This window comes from Lagenorhynchus albirostris, chromosome 1 (assembly GCF_949774975.1).
Source record: "Lagenorhynchus albirostris chromosome 1, mLagAlb1.1, whole genome shotgun sequence".
NCBI classification, from domain to species: domain Eukaryota; kingdom Metazoa; phylum Chordata; class Mammalia; order Artiodactyla; family Delphinidae; genus Lagenorhynchus; species Lagenorhynchus albirostris.
Genome location: NC_083095.1, coordinates 85,883,181 through 85,903,199, shown reverse-complemented (window position 1 = coordinate 85,903,199; position 20,019 = coordinate 85,883,181). Strand labels below are relative to the sequence as shown.

Genomic DNA, 20,019 nt, shown 5'->3' with positions numbered 1-20,019 from the left:
GGCCCCTGAGATGCTCTTAGCACACATGGTCACCTTTAGTGATGGTGTTCTTACAGCAAAGTGGTCTTAACCAGGACACCCAGGAGGGACTATTCCTTAAGACCCCAGGAGGGGAAGCTGCCCAGGTAGCTCTCCTCATTTCTCCCCTTTAAAGCAGTCACGTTGAGCAGCTCCTCTGGGGCTGTGCCAGTGAAGCTTCTCTTCCCCTTTCCCCTTTGCCGTCTGGACACGCACAGCAAGCAGAGTCCGTCAGGGCCCATGACTTAGGGGGGCTTAGTTCAGAGAGAGAGGTCACTGTCTAGGAGGGGATTTGCAACAGGCTTCACCTGGAACAAGAGCCCTGGCAGTGACAGCCCCTCTGGGCGTCCTCACCGCCCCTTCCGCAGAAAGCTAAGAAAAAAGGAGGAGTGGGGAGCAGGCAGGGAAATAGAGGGGGGAGAAGGAGCCGTCCTGTCTGCTGAGCAGGCAGCTGGCATCACAAGGCCCTCACTCTCCATGGAAATCCTCACACAACTCTCTCACTGTCCCTTGAGGAACAGAACCCATTGCCATTACCCGCAAGAATCGAGCCTTGCTTAGCTTAGCCAAACCGGTTTCTGAAAAAGAAGAGGTGCTCCTTCTGGTTTGTGCAGGACCCCCATGTCAGGCCCATTTTCACTGGAGGGTCATCCTCTCCCTCCCTCTTATAAGCGGGCAATATAACGTGGTGGTTCAGAGCACGGACTGCAGAGCCAGACCTCCTGGTTCCAGCCAGACCTCCTGGTTCCAAGGGCTGGCTCTGCCACTTACTGGCTGTGTGGTCTTGGGCAAGTTAGTCAATCTGCCTGTACCTTTTCTTCCTTTGATAATGGAGATAATAGTAGTACAGGCATACCTTGTTACATTGTGCCTTGCAAATACTGCCCTTTTACAAATGGAAGGTTTGTGGCAGCCCCGTGTTGAGCAAGTCTATCGGTGCCATGTTCCCAACAGCATTTGCTCACTTTGTGTCTCTGTGTCATTTTGGTAATTCTTGCAGTATTTCAAACTTTTTCACTATTATGTTATTTGTTATGGTGGTCTGCAGTCAGTGATCTTTGATGTTACTACTGTGACTTGCTGAAGGCTCAGATGATGATTAGCATTTTTTAGCAATAAAGTATTTTTAAATAAGGTATGTCCTTTAGTTTTAATGCTATTGCACATTTAATAGACTACAGTATAGTGTACACATAACTTTTATATGCACTGGGAAACCAAAAAATTCGTGTGACTTGCTTTATTCCGATACTCGCTTTATTGTGCTGGTCTGGAACTGAACCTGCAATATCTCCGAGGCCTGCCTGTACCAATCTGATAGAGTTGCTGTGAGGGTTGAGGGAATCCATGGAAAACACCTAGAAGAGTGCCTGGCACGTAGCCTCCGCTCAGCAAGCATTAGCTATCGTTGCTGTGTACCCACAGATGCCACAGGAGCTCAGGGAAGGAGGTGGAGGGCTGGGGGGGAGGGGACAAGTCCAGTGCACGCATGCTCATGCGCACGCACACGCCGTGCTCTCTGCCCACTCACCCTCTTACACCCACCTTGGTTTTTTTCTTCTTCTGCACAAGGAAAGGAAATAATAAATGCAGAATAAGTGAAAAGCAAGTTCCCAGAAAACCCAGTGGCTTTTGGCTTCCCTGTGACCTGGTCCTCAGTGTGGGGTGAGGTTCCAGGGTCCAGAAATCCAGGTCACATGGAGCCAAATGGGCCTGGAGGGTGAAAGGAGAAGAGACTTCTCCAGGCCCAGAGACTGGCGGCTGCTATGGCTTTGCTTCTATAGTCCACTCTGCTATTGGACGTGGCCAAGGAAGGGGATCTTCTGGCAGATGTTTTGTATCTTTTAATGAAGTTGGTTACTAAAACACCAAAAAAAAGTGGCTCACCCAAACTGGCCTGAAAATGAATTTTATTTGACTTACAGAGTTTCGGGTTTTGTTTTTTTGGTAAAATTAGAAGGTCTGGCAGGCTGCACGGGCCTGTGACCCCCTGTGACAGCAATCCAGGGAGCTGGGAGCAGCAGCTCTCTGCACCCTCCAGATTGCTACAGACACCACCACACCAGCTGTCTCTCCGACACTGAAACCAAGTGTCAGTTGAGAACTACAGGCAAATATACCAGTGTAGGGACACCAAAACCCCCATGCCTGCCTGCTCCACTCAGGTAGGTGACCTGCCAGTCCCCGTAAGCTTTTGAGTTTGCAACGTCTGATAAATACACTGATTACTGACATTCAAAAGATGAGACTAGCACCAAATGCACTTAATACTAAAACTAACATCTGTGATAATTCAGAAGGCACTTGGAGATCTGCCACTAGCACAGGGTCAGGATTAGAACCATGAGTGTCACTACCCAGAAGACGATTCAGTGGGGCATTTGCTGTCCTCTTATTGGCCCAGGACACACCCACAGAACACAAGGGACAATTAATTAGCCAGAGCCCAAAGTCCAAGGCAGTCACAAGACTCCTCAACACAAGGAGACCCCAACACACACCAGCTCTGTGCATCTAACCTTGGGCCTCCCACCCTGGGGGGGACAGGCCTCGGCATGGGATGGGGGAGAGAGCCTGAGTCTGGGCTCAGAGAAGCTGGATGTGAGTTCCAGCCTTGCCATTTACGAGCTCTGTGAATTCAAGGGAGCCCTTTAACCCCACTGAGCCTCTGCTTCCTTACTTGAAAATCAGGGAGAATGACCTTATTATTACATCTCAGAAAACTTGCAAGGATCAAGTGAGATGACACATGTGAGAAGTACCTTGTAAGATGTAAAACACGTGAACAATAATCACCATTTAAGGGCCCGTGCTTTGCCAGGCCCTTCATGTACATGATCTCATTGATTCAAAGCTCACAAAAGCCTTGCAAGGCACATATTACCATCCCTATTTTACAGGGTAGGAAACTGAGTCAGACGAGTTACATAACTTGTCTAGGTCACAGAGCTGGCAGGTGGAGGACCCGGGTTTTGAGACTCCAGAGCCAGTGTAGGGCTGGTTTTTTTCTATGTGAGATTCTAACTCAGAATCCAGAGCTGGCTGCTGCTGTTGTCATCCCTTCCTGTGGCCTTGATCCCTCCCCCTAATTGTTCAAACTGCTGCTCCTTCTAGGACTCTCTTCTGTCCTTCTAGCCCCTGGACTAAGTAAATATCCCCAGGACGTAAGTCCCATGACTTCAAGCCATGCCACACAGAAGCTGCAGTAACACGGAGTAATTGCTCTGCACACCCCAGACTCCCACGTCCCTCTGCTGATACCCACTCTCTCCTCCATCACCCACCTGTGCCCTGGGCCTTCTCACACGTAAGAGCCAAACCACTTACCACTGGCCGATCCACGGAGATTGTATTCTCAACTTCCCTGTGAGGAACACAAACATGAGGGTATCTCAGTGTCACCAGGAGTAAGTAGGAAGCACAGAGGGGATTTGCTCAGGCCACCTGGCTTCTCAGAGTCAAGTTGGCACTGACCTCAAGAGAACCCCAGGAACTAACATCCTCCACCACAGGTATCATTCCCTGCAGCCAAGTGCGGACACAGGGCTTCTTGTTGGCTTTGTCCAGATTTCCCCAAATGCATTACCCAGCCACCTATCCATGGACCTTGTGCTTCTTTTAGGGACAGAGGTCAAAATGGCAGGACCTATGAACTCACCTCTGATGACCAAGAGGGCAGGATGTGGCCTCCTAATCCTAAAAGTTCAATCAACCCCAACTGTTCCTATCCCTCTTCCCACTTTATGTTTTCTCCTTATCACTTATCTAAATCTAATATACTCAGTATACTTTTTCCTGTACATTGTCATCTCATGCTAGAATGTTAAGCTCCATGAGGGCAGGGATTTCCTTCTGTTTAATTCACTGCTGTATCCTCAGTGCCTAGAGGAAGAGTGCCTGGGACATAGCAGGTGCTCGATAACTATCTGTGGGATGGATAGATGTAGGGGAGAAGTGGCCAGTGGCTTGGGAACAGGGGAAGAGGTACAGCCTGGTCAGCATATCCCAGGACTCCTGGAGGAGACCTGTCCAGCTGCCTCACACCTCTGATCTCTGGAATGGGCCATGTGGGCTCTTAGGGGGAAAAGCCAGGCTGGGACTCACTCAGAGAGGTTCCTCTTTTCAGAGAAGACCCGGAGGATGAATTCCCCCTCCTGGTGGGGCTCGTAGGTGGAGGGCACAATGACGTACTCGCTGGGAGGCAGGCGGAAGCGCTCAGACACCTCCCGCATGTTGATGTAGGTTTTGCTCCTGGCCTTGGAGGCGTTGTACAGGAAGAAGTCCTTCTGCAGGTGCTGCTTGTTCCCGTGCATCTGAGGGAGAGAAGAGCCCAAGGGACCTGAGCCCCTCGGGAGGGACACCCTGTCCTGCTCAGTCCTCCTCCAGGGAGTCCTCCCTGCCGATTCCCTGGTCACCCATTTCACAGTCATGACCTACCAACTTCTGATTCCTAAGGCCTCGAATAGTTCAACATCCCTGGAGCTCCCTACTCCATCCATATCCCCTTCCTTTTCTGTTGTGATCCAGAAGTGAGTGTCAACTCTGGCATCCCCCACTCAGGGCCACTTACCAGAACTGCCACTGCTTAGCTCCAGATCACCTCCAGGCTGGGGAAGGACCCCAAGGAGGCAGGGGGAGCTGTGGCTGGGGTCTGAGGGAAGCGATCCTTCCACCCCAAAGAGGGCAGTCAGCCTCAGAATGTGTCTGTGTGACTCTGTGTGTGAGTGTGAGCGAGTGTGTGCGTGTGCGACAGTCTCTGGCAGGAGGGGTGAAAGGGCACATTGTAGGGGCGGTGGTCAGGAGGCCATGCAGTACCCTGAGGCCCTGACTCTGGAGTTGAGTAATGAGGGCAAGGCCCTCTCCTATCGTAGTCCTGCCCACAAACCCCACAGGAGGCTCCCCGATGTGCCACAGGTGGACACAGGCCCCCAGGTAACGCTGCACACACTGCTGGCTGCTCCACTTCTGTACCTCTTTGGGAACCTTGGGGAGAAACAGAAAAGGAAGGTGCTCAGATTCTGTGATTTCAGATCTGAATGGGGATGGAAAGCTTGCCAGAAGGGCATGCTAGCAATCATAGAGCAAATGCAGGGGTCTGACTCCCTGTGTAGCTACCTGGAGAGCCCTGGCCCCCCTCCACCTCCCCTAGACGGGGGTTTTTTCCCACTCGTTACAAACTTCTAAGAGGTTCTGACACAAGTGGGCCCGATATCAGGAGTTTGGTGGGGTCATGGGTATTGGGGAAGCCGGGGGACCCCTCGGGAAGCCCCCTGAAAGCTTCCTTCCTGAAAAGGAGCTGATCAGGGACGGTGCACCTCATAGATGGCGAAGCCGATGGTGAAGAGGTTGGCCCCCAGCTTCCGGTCCTTCCGCCGGTTCTTCTGCATCAGGGCCACCAGGAAGCTGCAGATCACCTCGGACTCGTCAGGGTCGTCATCCTCCTCCAGGAGCTTCAGACGGTACTGAGGGTTGGTCCAGAAAGTGTCTGTGCCCCGCAGAAAGGAATTGTACATTCAGATCTGCCTCTCAGAGACAAGGCAGGATGATGGGAGATGAGACAGAGGGAACCTATTTATCTCTATCCCACCACACCTAGGTGCTCAAATATGTACGGAAAAAAAATGATCCAGGCATTTGTCTAATTATTTGGTGTGTGGGGGGTAGCCTTTACACCTTTATACGGATGGAGCTGCACTGATGCCTGCGTGGCTCCTCCTTCGTCTCTGAACTTTCATTCTCTGTCTTTGCTGATGGTTTCACTTTCCTCACCTCTCTCGTCAGTGTTGTTGGTCCCTGGGATTTGGTCCTAGGCCTCTTCTCTCACCCCATCATTCTACCTCCCTAGGCTGTCTTATCAACTCCCACTTTCGAACTGCTCCTTGCATGCTGGTGACGCTTGAGCTGCAGATCCCAGCCTCAATCTCTCTCTTGACTCTCTCCCTTTGTCCCTTTTATCTTTCTTTTTTTCTTCCTCCCTCCCTTCATTCCCTTCTTCCCTCCTTCCCTCCTTTCCTTCCTCTCTTCTTTCCATCCTTTCTTCCTTCCTTCCACAAATCTATATTGAGTCCCTATCATAGAGTCAAGTACCATTCTTATCTATGCATCCAGTTCTCTATCACACATCTTCACCTGGATATTTACAGGTGCCTTAGACTTCCCATGTCCCAAAGTAAACTCCCCTCCCTCCCCTCCCCTCCCCACAACCGACTCCATCCAAAAACACAAACAAAAAAAATCACCGATTGTTTTTCTCTTGTGTGTTTCATGTTACCTCCCTGGCACCATGTGCTCAGGCCCCCAGAGTGGGAATCTTGAAGTCCTTCTTCCATCTCCACATCACCCAGTATTCCCTCCCCTCAACCTGCCCCATCTCCCCTCCATCTCTGCTGCTCCTGACTTGGCCTAGGCTTTCCTCATCTCTGGCTTGAATTCTTGCAGAAGCTGCTAACTCAGTCCTCCAGTCCCATCCTCAGCATTATGAACACAATCCTGTTCTGACAAAATCTGTTTAAAGGTTGTTACCAGCTCCTTAATGCAAACTCCTCAGCATGGAGGTGTCCTCAGTAAAATGGGGACAGTTTAATAAGATAATGTGTGTCTGGGACTTCGTAGAGACTCAGCAAATGCTAGTTAATACTCTTCTACCTGGAACTTGTTCTGCTTGGACCCTTCCCCCATCCAGAGCATCTCCCACCTGGGAAGTTGCGGCAGCCTCCAGCAGAGCAGCCCCTCACCCAGCGGCCCTCGTTCACAGACACTGTCCAAGTCTGAAGCTTGTCGGACTCCAGGGCATCAGCTGTGAGGTTGCAGATCTCCAGCTTTGTGAAATGGTAGATGAAATCGTCATAGGACATCCTGAGAGGTTGGAAGAAGAGAGAGACCCATATGGGAGGCTGGGAAAAGTAAGACTCCAGGGCTAACACAGCACAATGAAATAGTCCAGAGCCACTTGGTCATGATCCTAGAGAGGACCCTGTCCTTCCTTTTTAGGGTCAGTACTGTCAGTTCTGATGTATCCCTTGCAATAACGACTCAAACTCATGTGTTCTTGATGGGAGAGCTTGGCAGCAATTCAGTTCCCCAAAGTGTTACTGTGTGCCCCTCCGCCGGGCTCAGGCACCGGGCCAGGGGAAAGAGAGAGAGTTGGGGAAGGACAGACGATGAAACAAGCAATTTGAAAGGCGGTGAGTATCACAGATAAGTTAATCACAATCCTGAGGAAAACAAGGGGATCCTGAAGAAAGTTCCCTTTAATCTGAGACTTGAAGGCTGAGTAGAAATGATCAGAGTGGGGGTGAGGAGGGCATTGACTGAGCAGAGTAAGTAGAGCTTCCTCGGCTCAGGAAACGGCCCCGCGGAGGCCGGGAGGGAGCAAGTGGCTGGAGCAGCGTGCGTGGTGGAGGGGCACAGAGAGGTGGGAGCCACAGCGTGCTGGCCCGGTCCTGGGCTCAGTCATCGCCATGACTCTTGGGCTCCTCTCAAAACCTCAGTCTTGCTGGGTCTCTGGCTGGATTTGGAGAACAGGGCCCAGATGTCCCAAGGGCTGGAATCTGACGGCCTCTGTCCGGGGATGGAGGCTTGAGATTTCAGCTCCCACCCCGTCCCTTACCCTGTAGGGTCCTCTTGGGTCCTGGACTCACCAGAACTCTCCATCCTCCGTGACCTGGTGTTGCAGACGGGCCTTCTCGTTCTTGTCCACAAAGCTCCAGTTCTTCCAACTGGAGGGAGAGTGGAGGAGTTAGGGAAGGAAAAAGAAAGGGAAGGCCTGGTGTGAGTTGGGACAGGAGGTGTCAGAGAAATATGAATAAGTTCAGAGAATAGGTCATCTCCAAGCTGCAGCCAGTGTGAACCATCGAAATGCAAATCTGATCTGATACCCTCAGTGTAAAACCCAATAATTGCTTCCCACCATCCTCAGGATTAAGACCACACTTTTTGAATGGTTTATAAGGGCTTGACTCTTCTCTGGCTGAATCTTTAACCGTTCCTCACACTTTAAAGTTAGGAGTTGGGCTCTGGAAATAGGTAAACTGGGATTTCAATTTGATCATACCAGTACTAGCTGTAACCTTGGGCAAGTCACTTCACCCCTCTCAGCTTCTGTTTTCTCAACTGCAAAAGGGGAATGATTATATCACCTACTCACAGGGCTGTGATGAGCAAGAAATGAAATAACGCATGCAAAACTTTTAGAACAGACCCATCATCTAATAAGTAACTGTCTGAGTTACTGAGAGAAAGACCAGACATGTAAACTTCTCCTTCCTCCTGCCACCCCACGAAACATCCCAGTTTTATGTTTTAAAAGGTTGGGCGGTTTTACACACTCTTTCTCCCGAAGAAGGAGGAAATAAAGCACATTTGTGTTTCAGGCATGTGGAGGAGAATGAAACTAAACGAGTTTGGAGAGGTAAGGGATTGAGGAAGTGCTTGGAACCAGGGAATACCTACCGGAGGGGAAGTGGAGATTCCTGAGACCAGCAGGAGGGGCACAGTGGCGGGGAGTTGGGGGGAGGGTCTCCTTGTGTGACTGAGGCTGGGCCCCACTAGTCAGTGACCCCTGCCGTGGAGGTGTTGGCAGAAAGTGAGTTAAGGCCGGACACCAAGATCTGAGACTGGAGGACACAGCGAGGGTCCCTGTGGGTGACTCGGGTCAGTGGAGTGGACAACTGATGGGGCACCGAGGGCCTTCCCAGAGCAGAGAGCCCAGTTCCAATGCCACTCCCTCCAGGCAACTTTCTCCCTTCCTGTCCCACCCAGACCAGGAGAAGGGCTCCCTCTCTGTGACCCGTACCATAGCATTTCTCTCAACGATTAGTGTTTTTCTGTCCTTCCCACTGGACCTTAAAGCCTACAGGGCAGGCCCTGAATCTCTGCGTTCATTTCTAAGTCCCCAGACAGTAGCATGGGGCCTGGCATGTACTGCACACTGAGGAACTGGGGATTTGTCGCACGGATAAGAGAAGGGAACGGTAAGGAGACCAGGATCAGCACCTTATCGGTCTACTGAGTGAGGCTGCCTGCTCACGGAAGCGCCCCAGTGCTTAGACCTGTGCTTGGGATTCAGTAGGTGCTCAGCGAATACTTGCTAAGTGAATGCATGGCGGAATGAACCAGTAATTACGGTGCCCTGAGATGAGAGGTATGTTGAGGTAAGCCAGGGGCTGAAGGACACACACAGCCTGGGCATGGTCCTTCCCAGCTGCTGAGTCCTGCTTTCCCCGCCTTGGGAGTAAAGGAGCTCCAGGGCCTACTCTCCAACCAGAGAGGCGGAGTCAGGAGCCAGCGATTGGGGTGGGACAATAGAGGCTTTGTGAACCTTCTGCAGCCTTCATAACAGCTTCCCCAGGTGTGCTAGTTTTGCTGCCCCCAGTCACTTGCTCTCAGTGATAAGCAGTACAGTTCTTGCAAAGGGCCTGTGCATCTCTTTATGGGGATAGTGAGGGAGAGGAAATCTTAGCACTGGTTAGGCGCTCTCCTGACACAACCGCATTTTCTCCTCATAACAGCCCACCGGGTAGGTGCTAACGTTGTTCCCATTTTACAGATAAGGCAACAGAGATTCCGAGAAGGGAAGTCACCTGTCCAGTCCAGACTCCTGCATCAAGACTCCCCTCCTGCCTGGACCTAGCCCAGGCTTTCTAGGCATCTTTCCTTTCCAGACAGTGGCCATCGGCAAGCTCTCTGGATCCCAGGTTCCCGTGGTTCTGCTCCCAGCCCTTCCTGAAGCCCACGTCCCCTCTTCTCCTCTGCGGATCCTTGGTTTTAAGGGTGATTTTAGACCAAGCATTTGTAGTACTCTTGTGGCTCGGTACCCAGCCCTGCCTTGCCCCAGGCCTTGTTGTCCCCTATTCGTGGGGTCCCCGCACCCACCTGTCACTCCAGGAGCCATTCCACTCCACCTGGCCCCAGGGGTTCCGCAGCCGCACCAGCTTCACTTTCTCACCCTTGTACAGGGCCTTGAGCAAAGAGAAAAAGCTTTCTCCCTTTGGGCCCTTTCTGAAAGGGGGTCTTCTGTCTCGCCCTGAGGGCTGGGGTGGGAGTGGGGAGAGAATCCTGTACAGGGGCCTGTCCTGCCTGGCCCCGGTCAAGGACACTAATCACAAGTGCCCTGTGGAATGGCAGGGTGATGGGTCAGAACCTTAGGGCTGAGTCTGCAGGAGTCAGGCTTGGCCACCACCTTGCCATCTTCTAAGAAGTGATTTTCCCAGCGAACATTGGGCCATTCAGAGCTTTAGGAGAGGAGACAGGGAATATAATGTAGGGCTCTGCTAGCACAAGGTGCCTCTGTGTGAATTAGATAAAACGCCCCTGCTGGCTGAGGAACTATAGAAAATGTCCCTTCCAGATGGATCAATCAGAAAAAGGGGCCCTTCCTCCTGTCTGCTGCATGGGCTGCTGCAGACGACTGCCCCTCTCTGCCCATCTCTGTGAACAGGGCAGAACTCGCCCAATTGTGCACAAGGGGCCTGACAAGGTTCCTGTCTGTGACGTGACCCAGTGAAGGCCAGACATCCCAGGGGGAGCAAAACCTTGGAACTGACCATGGAAAACAAGGAACACAAGAGCCCATGATATCAACTTCATAACACCAAAGTGCTTTCTATTTGTTCTTTGGAAATGTTGGGGCAATTGCTATTTTTAGCACTAAAAACAAACATAAACTGAGCACCATCTTGTGGCAAGATCCACCTGCCAGTCCCAGTGGTCTCCTCCAACCCCAGGCGCTCGGCCTGAGTGCCTGATGGGAGGCAAATTCTACAGATGTGAAGGGACACAGAAAGCCAAGTCCTGACTTCGGGAGGTTCACCCAAGTAGCCCCTCAAGTCCCGTCCCGCCGAGTCCCGCCAGGCTCACCTCCTCCAGCCCAGTGACTGAGTAGGCGTGGCCTTTGACCAGCCCGCAGGCCATTCTTGTCTCGTACTGAACTGGAACAATCGTCTGTGGAGTGAAAACCAGACAACCTGTCAGGGGTTGCTGCCTGAGACAAAGTTCACACTGGTTCATGTCCTGGGTTCTGTGAGGACAAGGACTCCTCCGCGCCCTGGAAGTGTGCCTCCCAGCCATGAGAAGGCCCTCACTAGCCCTTTCAGAGAGCCAAGAAAATGCAGCCCAGACAAGTGGTTTCCCCAGACCGTCGGAGAGCGACATGGAGCTGGGGCATGAGGTGGGTGACAGCGTGCCTGGCCCTCCTTTCTCGATCCCTTGGGGTCCTGCAGAGGAGGAAGTGGGGGCAGATGGAGGCTGCCCCTGGATTGGGCTCCCCTTCCCCTGAGCCCACCCAGGGTTGACTATTCCTGGAAGAGAAAGGGATTGGAAAAAGACGAAACATGTAGGTCTAACCCTTTATCCTCACATCCCCTCACTTCCTCCACACACCCCCACCCCCCACCCCAGAACACGCTCAAGAAATGAAAAGCGCCCAGGGAGAGAATTCTGAGGAGGCCAGAGGAGAGTCCTGCTGAGACATGACTGTGCCTCAGGGAGCAGGGGTAGCTCTTCCATTTGACATTTGCAGCCACAGGAGATCCTCGGCAGAGGGGTAGGATCACCAAAGCCCAGTGAGCCCTAGACGGATCTCTGTGGCTTCACTTTGCCTGATAGCATAACAGCTTTAGGAGGAGCAGCCTGGAGGCCTCTTCAAGGTGAGGGGTGTGTGGAGGGCCAGGGCTTTTTGCGTCTCAGCCTCTTCCAGATTCCAGTCTTTATAGGACCCAGACCATGCTGAATAGAGAGGGAGGGGGGCAGGAGATGCGTGCATCTCTCAGTTCTAGGTGGTGGGGGCAGGGGAGGGGGGGGAGGGAGCCACTTGAAATGACTCTTGTGGCATTCCTTATGCATACCTAGCTATTGCAGTGCTGGCCATCTGTCCTAAGGAAATCATCATGGACAGACACAAAGATGTATCTTATAGGATGTTCATCGTAACATTTAAACATAATAGCCAAGAACAGAAAAAGAAAACAATCTAAATTCCCAATAATAAGGTATTAGGTAGATAAATGATAACTTATTTGCATGGTGGAATATTGTGCAGCCACTAAAAAAAATGTTAGAGGAGACACATTAAGAATATAATTCTTGGGCTTCCCTGGTGGCGCAGGGGTTGAGAGTCTGCCTGCCGATGCAGGGGACGTGGGTTCGTGCCCCGGTCCGGGAGGATCCCACATGCCGCGGAGCGGCTGGGCCCGTGAGCCATGGCCGCTGAGCCTGCGCGTCCGGAGGCTGTGCTCCGCAACGGGAGAGGCCACAACAGTGAGAGAACCACGTACCGCAAAAAAAAAAAAAAAAAAAAAAAAAAAAAGAATATAATTCTCATTGCCACATTAGGAATATAAAGCTAACTGAAAAAAGCATGCTGCAAAGAGGTACATACAGTATGACAGCTATTTTAAAATAAAAATTTAGATTAATAGTATGCATAGAAAAATACTAGAAGGACGTATACCAAACGTTATTATCCTTAGATGGGGAAAATAATAGCTTAATTTTTCTTCTGCTTTACTCCATGGCACATATTACTTCTAAAAGTACTAGAATATAAGCTCTGGGGCGGGGGTGTTGGGGGGAGACTGCTTGTTCACTAGAATCCTAAACAAAGGGGAGAGAATTTTCTGTGTTTGCTAGAAGACTACCCAGTGCCTAGTAGGAGCTCAATAAATATGTGTTGCATACATAAATGAACAAATTAGAAGCAGAGAAGTACTTTAAAATGAATGAAGTCTCTCTTGTATTTCTGTCTGTTAATTCGTTATCAGAGAAACTGCCTGGACCATGGAGTTTGAAGGACCTCCCACAGAGATTCCCTCCAAAAGCTGCCTCCCGCACCTTCCTCAGGAACCTTGGAGAGGGCAAGTTATTCCAACCCAGACCCTTGGAAGGCCTCAGGAGGAGCCTGTGTGTGAGGTGCTGGCTGCTGAGGAAGGTCTGACACCACATACAACAGGGCTGGGTCATGCAGGTTGGAGGGATGGTCAGCCCTGACGATCAGAGGCGTACACACCCGGGTCGGTCTGTCATCTGAGAATCCCTCAGGGATGAGGTCTGAATCCCTGAGATGCGAGTTATTCATATTCCTCACCATCCGCTCAATCAAGTCCCTCATGTTCAGACCAGAAGGAGAGGTTCCATAGGTCATGTTTGTGCCATCCTGAGGCCCGACGGGGAGGGCAGGGGAAGGGGCGGGAGAGAAAGCAAACAAAGGAGGGTGATAGAAAGGGAAGGAGAGAGAAAGAAGGGAGGGGACAGACAAAAGAAAAGAGTAGAGGTAAGTAGAGCATGAATGCAGAAAAGATGGAGAACAGTGATGCAGAAAGAAAATGTTCATCCATGGGTGCTTTATGCTGGCTTATCTTCCCAAGCTTCCCATCTACTGGGTGTACTAGGAGAGGAAGGAACAGGAATTTAGCTTGGGGCTCTTCGTCAGCAATGGAAATCGCCAAGACTATTTATTATACATTGAGCAGCCCCCAGGAAAGGTGTGTCTCCTGGCCAGTCTGCCATTCCCTTACTCTTGGCTCTGGTCTCAGTTCACACCACTTTGTTGCACAGGCTGAGTTTCTCCCAGATTACAACACAAAGTCCGTATCCCAAGTGAGAGATACAATCAAAGCTCAATGACCGGGAGGCTTTCTTAGGGAACTGGTGGGCTCAGGTCCATAAGCCAAGTGTGTGGCCAGCTTAATAGTGGCATGCTGGGACTGAGAAACACTGACCACAGAGGCCTACACTGACATAGGCCTCTGGACCTATTTCCACCTAAATTCCAGGGCTTAGAATGTCGTTGCTGAATATCTTCATTGAAAATCTCCACAAACTCTTCTCCCTTGAGAAATTCCCAATTTTCAAAGTTGAGAACCAGTTCCACCTTCCTAAAACAGTAGATTCACCCTGTCCCAGAGGAAAGCCCTCTGCTGCTAGTCACTGGGTAAGGCTTCCCAATAGTTGGCAGCTTCCTGCCCTGCATCCCACACCCTAGACTTACATCAATGGAGCAACCCATGAGGGAGCCCCTCTCGATGGCTTTCTTCATGATCTTGTACATGTCTCTGGGAGCATCCTTGATTTCAAAAAACTCTGTTACTCCTCCTGTGAAGTCCTCCATGGCCTCTGTAGTGTTCCCACCTTTCAGGGCTTCATATGAACCATGGAGCCTTAGAGAGAGGATGAAGACCAATCTGGGGTCACAGGGTTCTAGGAAACATGACCCAGGTACCCCTACCACCAGAACTTTACTCTTTGGTCCTGTGATGTTGTCTCATCCAGTTCACCAACAAGCCTGTAAGCTGTTGGAATAGGTACTATGATTCCCTTTCTTCACAATGGAGAAACTGAGCTCTAGAGGCTAAGTGACCAGCTAAGGCCACAGAGAGGAGAAACACTGGGATGGAACCCACTATTCCCACTTCCTGATGCTTTCCACTATACCCTGAACCTGAGGTAGGGCTCTGTTAAAGCCATTAGTAGGTGGGGTGGGGCTTCTAAGTTTAGAGACAACATGGCTTTATTAATATATTGCAAGCTCATGAGGTGGAGCCAAGCCAGACTCTGGGATCTGAGGTCCAAAGATACAATGCGCTCATCTAGGATTCGCAATGCCACCAAGAAGGCAGGATTAAAGAGCTCACTACGAGAAGCTAAAGCTAAAGGTTTCCTACACACGTCTTATTTCTACTCTTAGTGGTTTTACTTAGAATCACCGCTGCCTGGACCAGATCTTCTCTGACTTTGTGTCACAGTTGAAGACACACACACACACACACACACACACACACACACAGATCTTCTCTGACTTTGTATCACAGTTGAAGACACACACACACACACACACACACACACACACACACACACGGGCTGGATTTTGCAGTCCACCTCCTCGCCTCTAGCCCTGCCTCTCAGTCTAAAGTGCTGCTTACTTAGCATAAGCCTTCTCCAGCAGAGCGCTCCAGAACTCATTGTGGTGGTTGGATTTGGTGAAAACCAGTTCGTTGTTGTAAGTCGGCAGGCAGTCATCAATAACCACGTCCACCCAGTCTCCATAGCGCCAGAACTGCACAGAAGCGTCAAGCACAGAGTCACATCCTCAGATTACCATTGGGAAATGTGTCCCTACCCCACATTCCTTAATACCAAGCACCTTGGGTTTGGAGTGTGTGACTCTTTCTCTAACTGGACTGGGAGCTCCTTGAGGGCAAGAAGTGGTTTACAAACCACCCTGTCTTCCACCCAGTCCAGCTCGGTATGGGGGATGGTAGGCGCTCCCTACATACCTAAGGGCTTGAGATTTTCCTTTTCCTGCTCTGTAAGTCTGGGGTGTGGCTTAGGTATCAGTATTTTTAGGCATCTCAACTGATCCTGATATGCAGTCAGGGTTGAGAACCACTGGTCTAGGTGAAGATGATGTATGATTTCTGTATTTCTTGATGACAAATAAGGTAGAAATTGCTGCTGAAGAAGGATTGATGTGGAAAAGGAAAGTGACCCAGAATATACTCTGGCTAAAGCAGGAACACTGTCCAATATTCTCAATTCTGGATGATGTTCTTTTTTGAACAAATCAGTTTTGACCCAAGAAATCCAAATGTAGTTTAATTTCCTTCTAATGACATTTTCTCCCTTACGGACAAGAGGGCAAAAATCTATCTGGTCTTTGTGTTTATGATCCTTTAGATATCAGACCTTTTAAATATTTGAGGGAGGTGAGTCGCTTGATTTTGAAGAAACAAAATTCAGGGCCCAGCTGCCTTGCCTGAGCTGGGACGGCAGCAGGACACTGATCCTGAACGTGCAGAGAAGACCCTTTCTGAAGTCTTCAGTCCTGGGAGAGGAGATCAACTGATGATCTGGGTCAGCCCAGGACATTTGGAGCCTTAAGGGCTGGAGACAGATTGATGCCTCAGAACCCCAATATCTGCTAGATGCCCACATACAAAGCTCATCTCAGTTCTGGGCCAGCACAGGGTTTGGCTCTTTGCCAGGACAATTTGGATCCAGAAAGTTTCCAATGGCTGAATTGATTCTGGAACCAAAAGACTCATTGCTGGGCCGAAGCAGAAGCCTGGTTCCCAGATTAACCAGACTTTTCTTCCAGAGGCTGGAAAGGGTGCGTGATAGTCTTGGTATAGACCTGTGTTTAAGGGACACAAGTAAAAAGGAGCTGCAGCTGTGGATGGGAGTTCCTTTACAACCTAAAGGGCCCTCTGGATTCCCAGTGCTAGTATCTTAGGGATTTACTTGAGAAGGGCTGCCAGTAATAACACAGAAGCCAGCCAGCTGGAGAGGAAAAAATAGACCCACAGGTCAGCAAACAGGATATCCTCCATCCAACCTTTCTGGGGCCTAGCGGAAGGTGTAGGGGTTTGAGGGTAGGAAGAGATAAACAACTGCTTCCTCACAGGCTTGAGGCCTGAAGGGGATCACTGCCCACATCCATGGCCGGGAGGGTGGGTGGGAACCTTTCCTGGAGCCACTGGGAAGCGAAGGCAGGGAGACCAGTGGTGAGTAGACAGCAGCTGGCCCTCTTAACTACACTCCCTTGACCTCACCTGGAAGTGAAAGATCCCCGCGTAGTTTTCGGTGAAACTCTGATCATGGGGTATGACCCGGAAAAGCAGTCGCTTGTTCAGGGTCAGGCAAGCGATGGCTGCGAGAAACCAGCAGTCCCCTGCAGGCAAACACGCGGCACAGGTCACGGGAGGGCCCACACCTCCAGGGAAGACGGAGACTCCATCCCCATCGGCTGCTCTACTTCTCTGGAGAAGGGCGTTCACTTGGCATTCACTGTCCCACTTCCAGATCTGACCTTACAGAGGTGTCAACCCAGGGAAGGAGTGTGACAGCAGTCTCTGGACCATGTGATCAACAGGGTAACTTACTCCCTTGTGACTGGCTTTCCTGAAAGCTGTAGGCAATTCCTCTGTCTGCAACATAAGCTCCGACCTCCATTTGGACCTCAGTGGAGATGGGGCAGTAGGGGTCATAACTGGGTCATTCTTTCCAACACCCACAGGAAATCTGCCTGCCCTGTAACTTTGCAGTGTGAGTCCATTTCCCCTTCGGACCTTGGCAGAGACTGAGCATCTGAGAGCCATCAGTGCAGCCCATTTGTATTGTAAGGAAAGCTGGCTAGTAGTTTGAGGCGGCACTTTGCCCTGTGTATGTGTGTGTATGCGTGTGTGAATGCCCAAGGGGCAGGCCTGGATCACTAACAGAGCACAGACTATATACAAGGCCTTCGTTGTGCTCTGTGGGATATGACAGCATCTTTGAGACTGCAGAGGGGAGGCTGAGAGCTGCCACAGCCCTCCTCCCACCATTGGCCCCCCCCCAGACCCCCCCCAGGCAGCCAGCCTCTCCTCTGAAACAGGCCCAGATTATTAGCTTGCCCAGGGCTCTGCAGGCAGTCTTCCCTCAAGTGCAGGAACTCAGATATCCAAAACTTCTTCAGCCTCTCCTTCTGGGGCCAGATTAGCCAAATTCATTTGGTCTTGAGTGCCCTTTTCCCACAAGTTTTAAACTGTGTTTGTCGATGTCTCTCCAACTTTATTTCACAGAGCTTTCCCACAGTCCACACCAAAGATAATACTTCCCGAACAAGAGGCTGAGACAGAGGAAAGACTGGTGAAGCAGACAAGCTAACCAACCAGACAGAAAATTGGACGCTCATCCACATGGCAAATGTCGTCTTTGTTGAAAGACTCCTTTAATATGAAGCTATTCTGGGGCAATTTCAACAAGAGTTCGAGTTACAAAAGCACATTTTGTGAGCATATAGATTCCATGTGCCCAAGGGACACGCGTGGTACATGGACAGTTTCAGAGCTGACTTCTAAGGAAGGTGGGTACAGCTAAAAGCAGGGCTTTTGTCTCGCTGAGTGGGGTGTGTGAGTGTCCTGGAGACTCTGGAGAGGAGGCTGTGGAATGAGGCACACCTCCTGTGACACAAGGCAAAGAACTAGTGAGAAAGGTGGGAAGGACAGAAATTAAATGAAGCAATCACCAGCGCGTTGATAAATGAGTATAAGGTAATGTTATCAAAACCTCCTCCCCCCAATTCATTAAAAGCAAAAACAGGTTATTGTCCCTTTACTTACTGTGAAGGGATCACACCTTTTAATCACCCCTTGATTGTTTGGCTAGATATGACCCGAGGGACTTTCCTACCTAGATCTCCTTGACAGATGTCAGTTCTGTTGGCTCCGCCAATGATAAATCGGGGATTCTCACAAATTTCCTGTGAAACAAAAAGGAAATAATAATAGTAGCAGTAGCTATTATTTACTGAGGTCCATACGTAGTACTGGCATCACATATCAAGAGTTTTACACATACCACCCATTTAAACCTCCAGAAACAGCCCATGAATTGGATACTATCATTCTTGTTTTTCAGATGAGGACACCAAGGCTCAGAGAGGTTAAGAAACCTGCCCAAGGACACACAGCTAGTAAGTGAGAGAAGCCAGATACATGGCTTCTTTTCCCATTGTTCCACACTGCTCCCTCACACTGATACACTGTCTGAGTAAAGATGCACCTTGAGAGTTAGGGCAGTGTCATTACTGTCATAGCTTTGGAGGGACAATAGAAAACATGGCTCTTGCTTTTTTTTTTTTCTCTGCCAGGGAAAAGAGGTACAGGAAGGAAAGTAAATATCTTTTCCCCCAAGACATGGTAACATAGATATTTAGTATCAGCATATGTCCCAAGGGCCACAGGACTTGAAAGCTGGGGAGAGCCGAGGGTAAATTTGGTGTGGGCCTCAGAGGCCTCCCCATCTGTTGGCGGGTGCGTTCTTTTTTTTTTCTGGCGAGTGCATTCTTTATTCAAGGTAACCCAATAGGACACCCCTGGCCTGAGCAGTTTTCAAATCCAGGCACTACCAATTATGTGTATTCCAACAGAGACCAACAGAGGGTGCTCTTGTTTTTGTTTGGATCTGTCATGCTTTGGGGTTTCTTTGGGTTTTTTAAATTTTTTTATTATTTTTTATTCTTTGGCTGCGTTGGGTCTTTGTTGCTGTGCGCGGGCTTTCTCTAGTTGCAACAAGCGGGGTCTACTCTTCACTGTGGTGCGCGGGCTTCTCATTGCAGTGGCTTCTCTTGTTGCGGAGCATGGGCTCTAGGTGCACGGGCTTCAGTAGTTGCAGCATGCAGGCTTCAGTGGTTGCCGTGCGTAGGCTCAGTAGTCATGGTGCGTGGGCTGTAGGGCGCGCGGGCTTCAGTAGTTGTGGCGCACGGGCTTAGTTGCTCTGCAGCGTGTGGGATCTTCCTGGACCAGGGCTCAAACCCATGTCTGCTGCATTGGTAGGCGGATTCTTAACCACTGCGCCACCAGGCAAGTCCCCGTGCTTTGTTTTTTAACTTTTGAAATAATTGTAGATTCTGTGTTTTTGTTTTAACACCGTTCTTCACAGCTTCGAGAAGCTTATCCCAGTGACACAGCCCTCTCCTTCTGTCTCCCCCATCACAACAAGCTGGTATACTCACATGAGTTGAAGCTCCCTGCACTCAGGAATCTCTCTCTCCTACTAGATGGAAAGTCAGTCATGCTTAGACCACACCACACACACATCCCGCCTGAAGTTCTTAATCAATGGAAGGATAAACACAAAACAATAATTTTTAAAAAGGTTACCTATAGGAGAGGGAAGGATTAAGGGGGTGAATATAGGGATGGAAGTAAAACTCTGAATATAACTGTTTGAAAATAGTTTTGACTTAGGAATCATGTAAATTTTATAGAATTAAAAGCCAAAATTAAATACAATTTTAAAAAGCAATCTTTAAAAGCTGAAAGCAAATTGAAGCAAAGGAACCAAACTGCTTATCAAATTGATGGCATGGCCACACACATAAAATGAATTCTTTCAAGTGACTTAAAATATAAAATTTTGGTTGTTTATTCCTTTTGGGATATAGCCTAAGGTCAAAAACCAAAACCATAAACAAATGTGAACCATAATAAAGAAAAATAACATTGTTATTACTTCAAAACTTTGACA

At 49.9% G+C, this 20,019-nt stretch overlaps 1 protein-coding gene across 6 annotated transcripts in view; it reads right to left on the bottom strand.

Annotated features, from left to right (window-relative positions):
• The window catches only part of CAPN3 (calpain 3), a 48,634-nt gene that overhangs the window by 6,059 nt on the left and 22,556 nt on the right, over positions 1 to 20,019 (bottom strand). For 4 of the 6 annotated variants that reach the window (XM_060148265.1, XM_060148289.1, XM_060148281.1 and 1 more), the window contains exons 2-15: positions 18,181 to 18,250; positions 16,563 to 16,681; positions 14,934 to 15,067; positions 14,003 to 14,171; positions 13,022 to 13,168; positions 10,876 to 10,959; positions 9,892 to 9,977; positions 7,659 to 7,736; positions 6,713 to 6,873; positions 5,334 to 5,503; positions 4,990 to 5,001; positions 4,123 to 4,331; positions 3,346 to 3,382; positions 1,564 to 1,581 (exon numbers count right to left, since the gene is read on the bottom strand). In XM_060148265.1, coding sequence (XP_060004248.1) covers positions 1,564 to 1,581; positions 3,346 to 3,382; positions 4,123 to 4,331; positions 4,990 to 5,001; positions 5,334 to 5,503; positions 6,713 to 6,873; positions 7,659 to 7,736; positions 9,892 to 9,977; positions 10,876 to 10,959; positions 13,022 to 13,168; positions 14,003 to 14,171; positions 14,934 to 15,067; positions 16,563 to 16,681; positions 18,181 to 18,250 — 1,494 coding nt within the window. Of the gene's footprint in view, positions 1 to 1,549; positions 1,582 to 3,341; positions 3,383 to 4,122; positions 4,332 to 4,989; positions 5,002 to 5,333; positions 5,504 to 6,712; positions 6,874 to 7,658; positions 7,737 to 9,891; positions 9,978 to 10,875; positions 10,960 to 13,021; positions 13,169 to 14,002; positions 14,172 to 14,933; positions 15,068 to 16,562; positions 16,682 to 18,180; positions 18,251 to 20,019 lie in introns of all 6 variants that reach the window. The other 2 variants (XR_009540348.1, XM_060148305.1) reach the window with 2 other exon arrangements.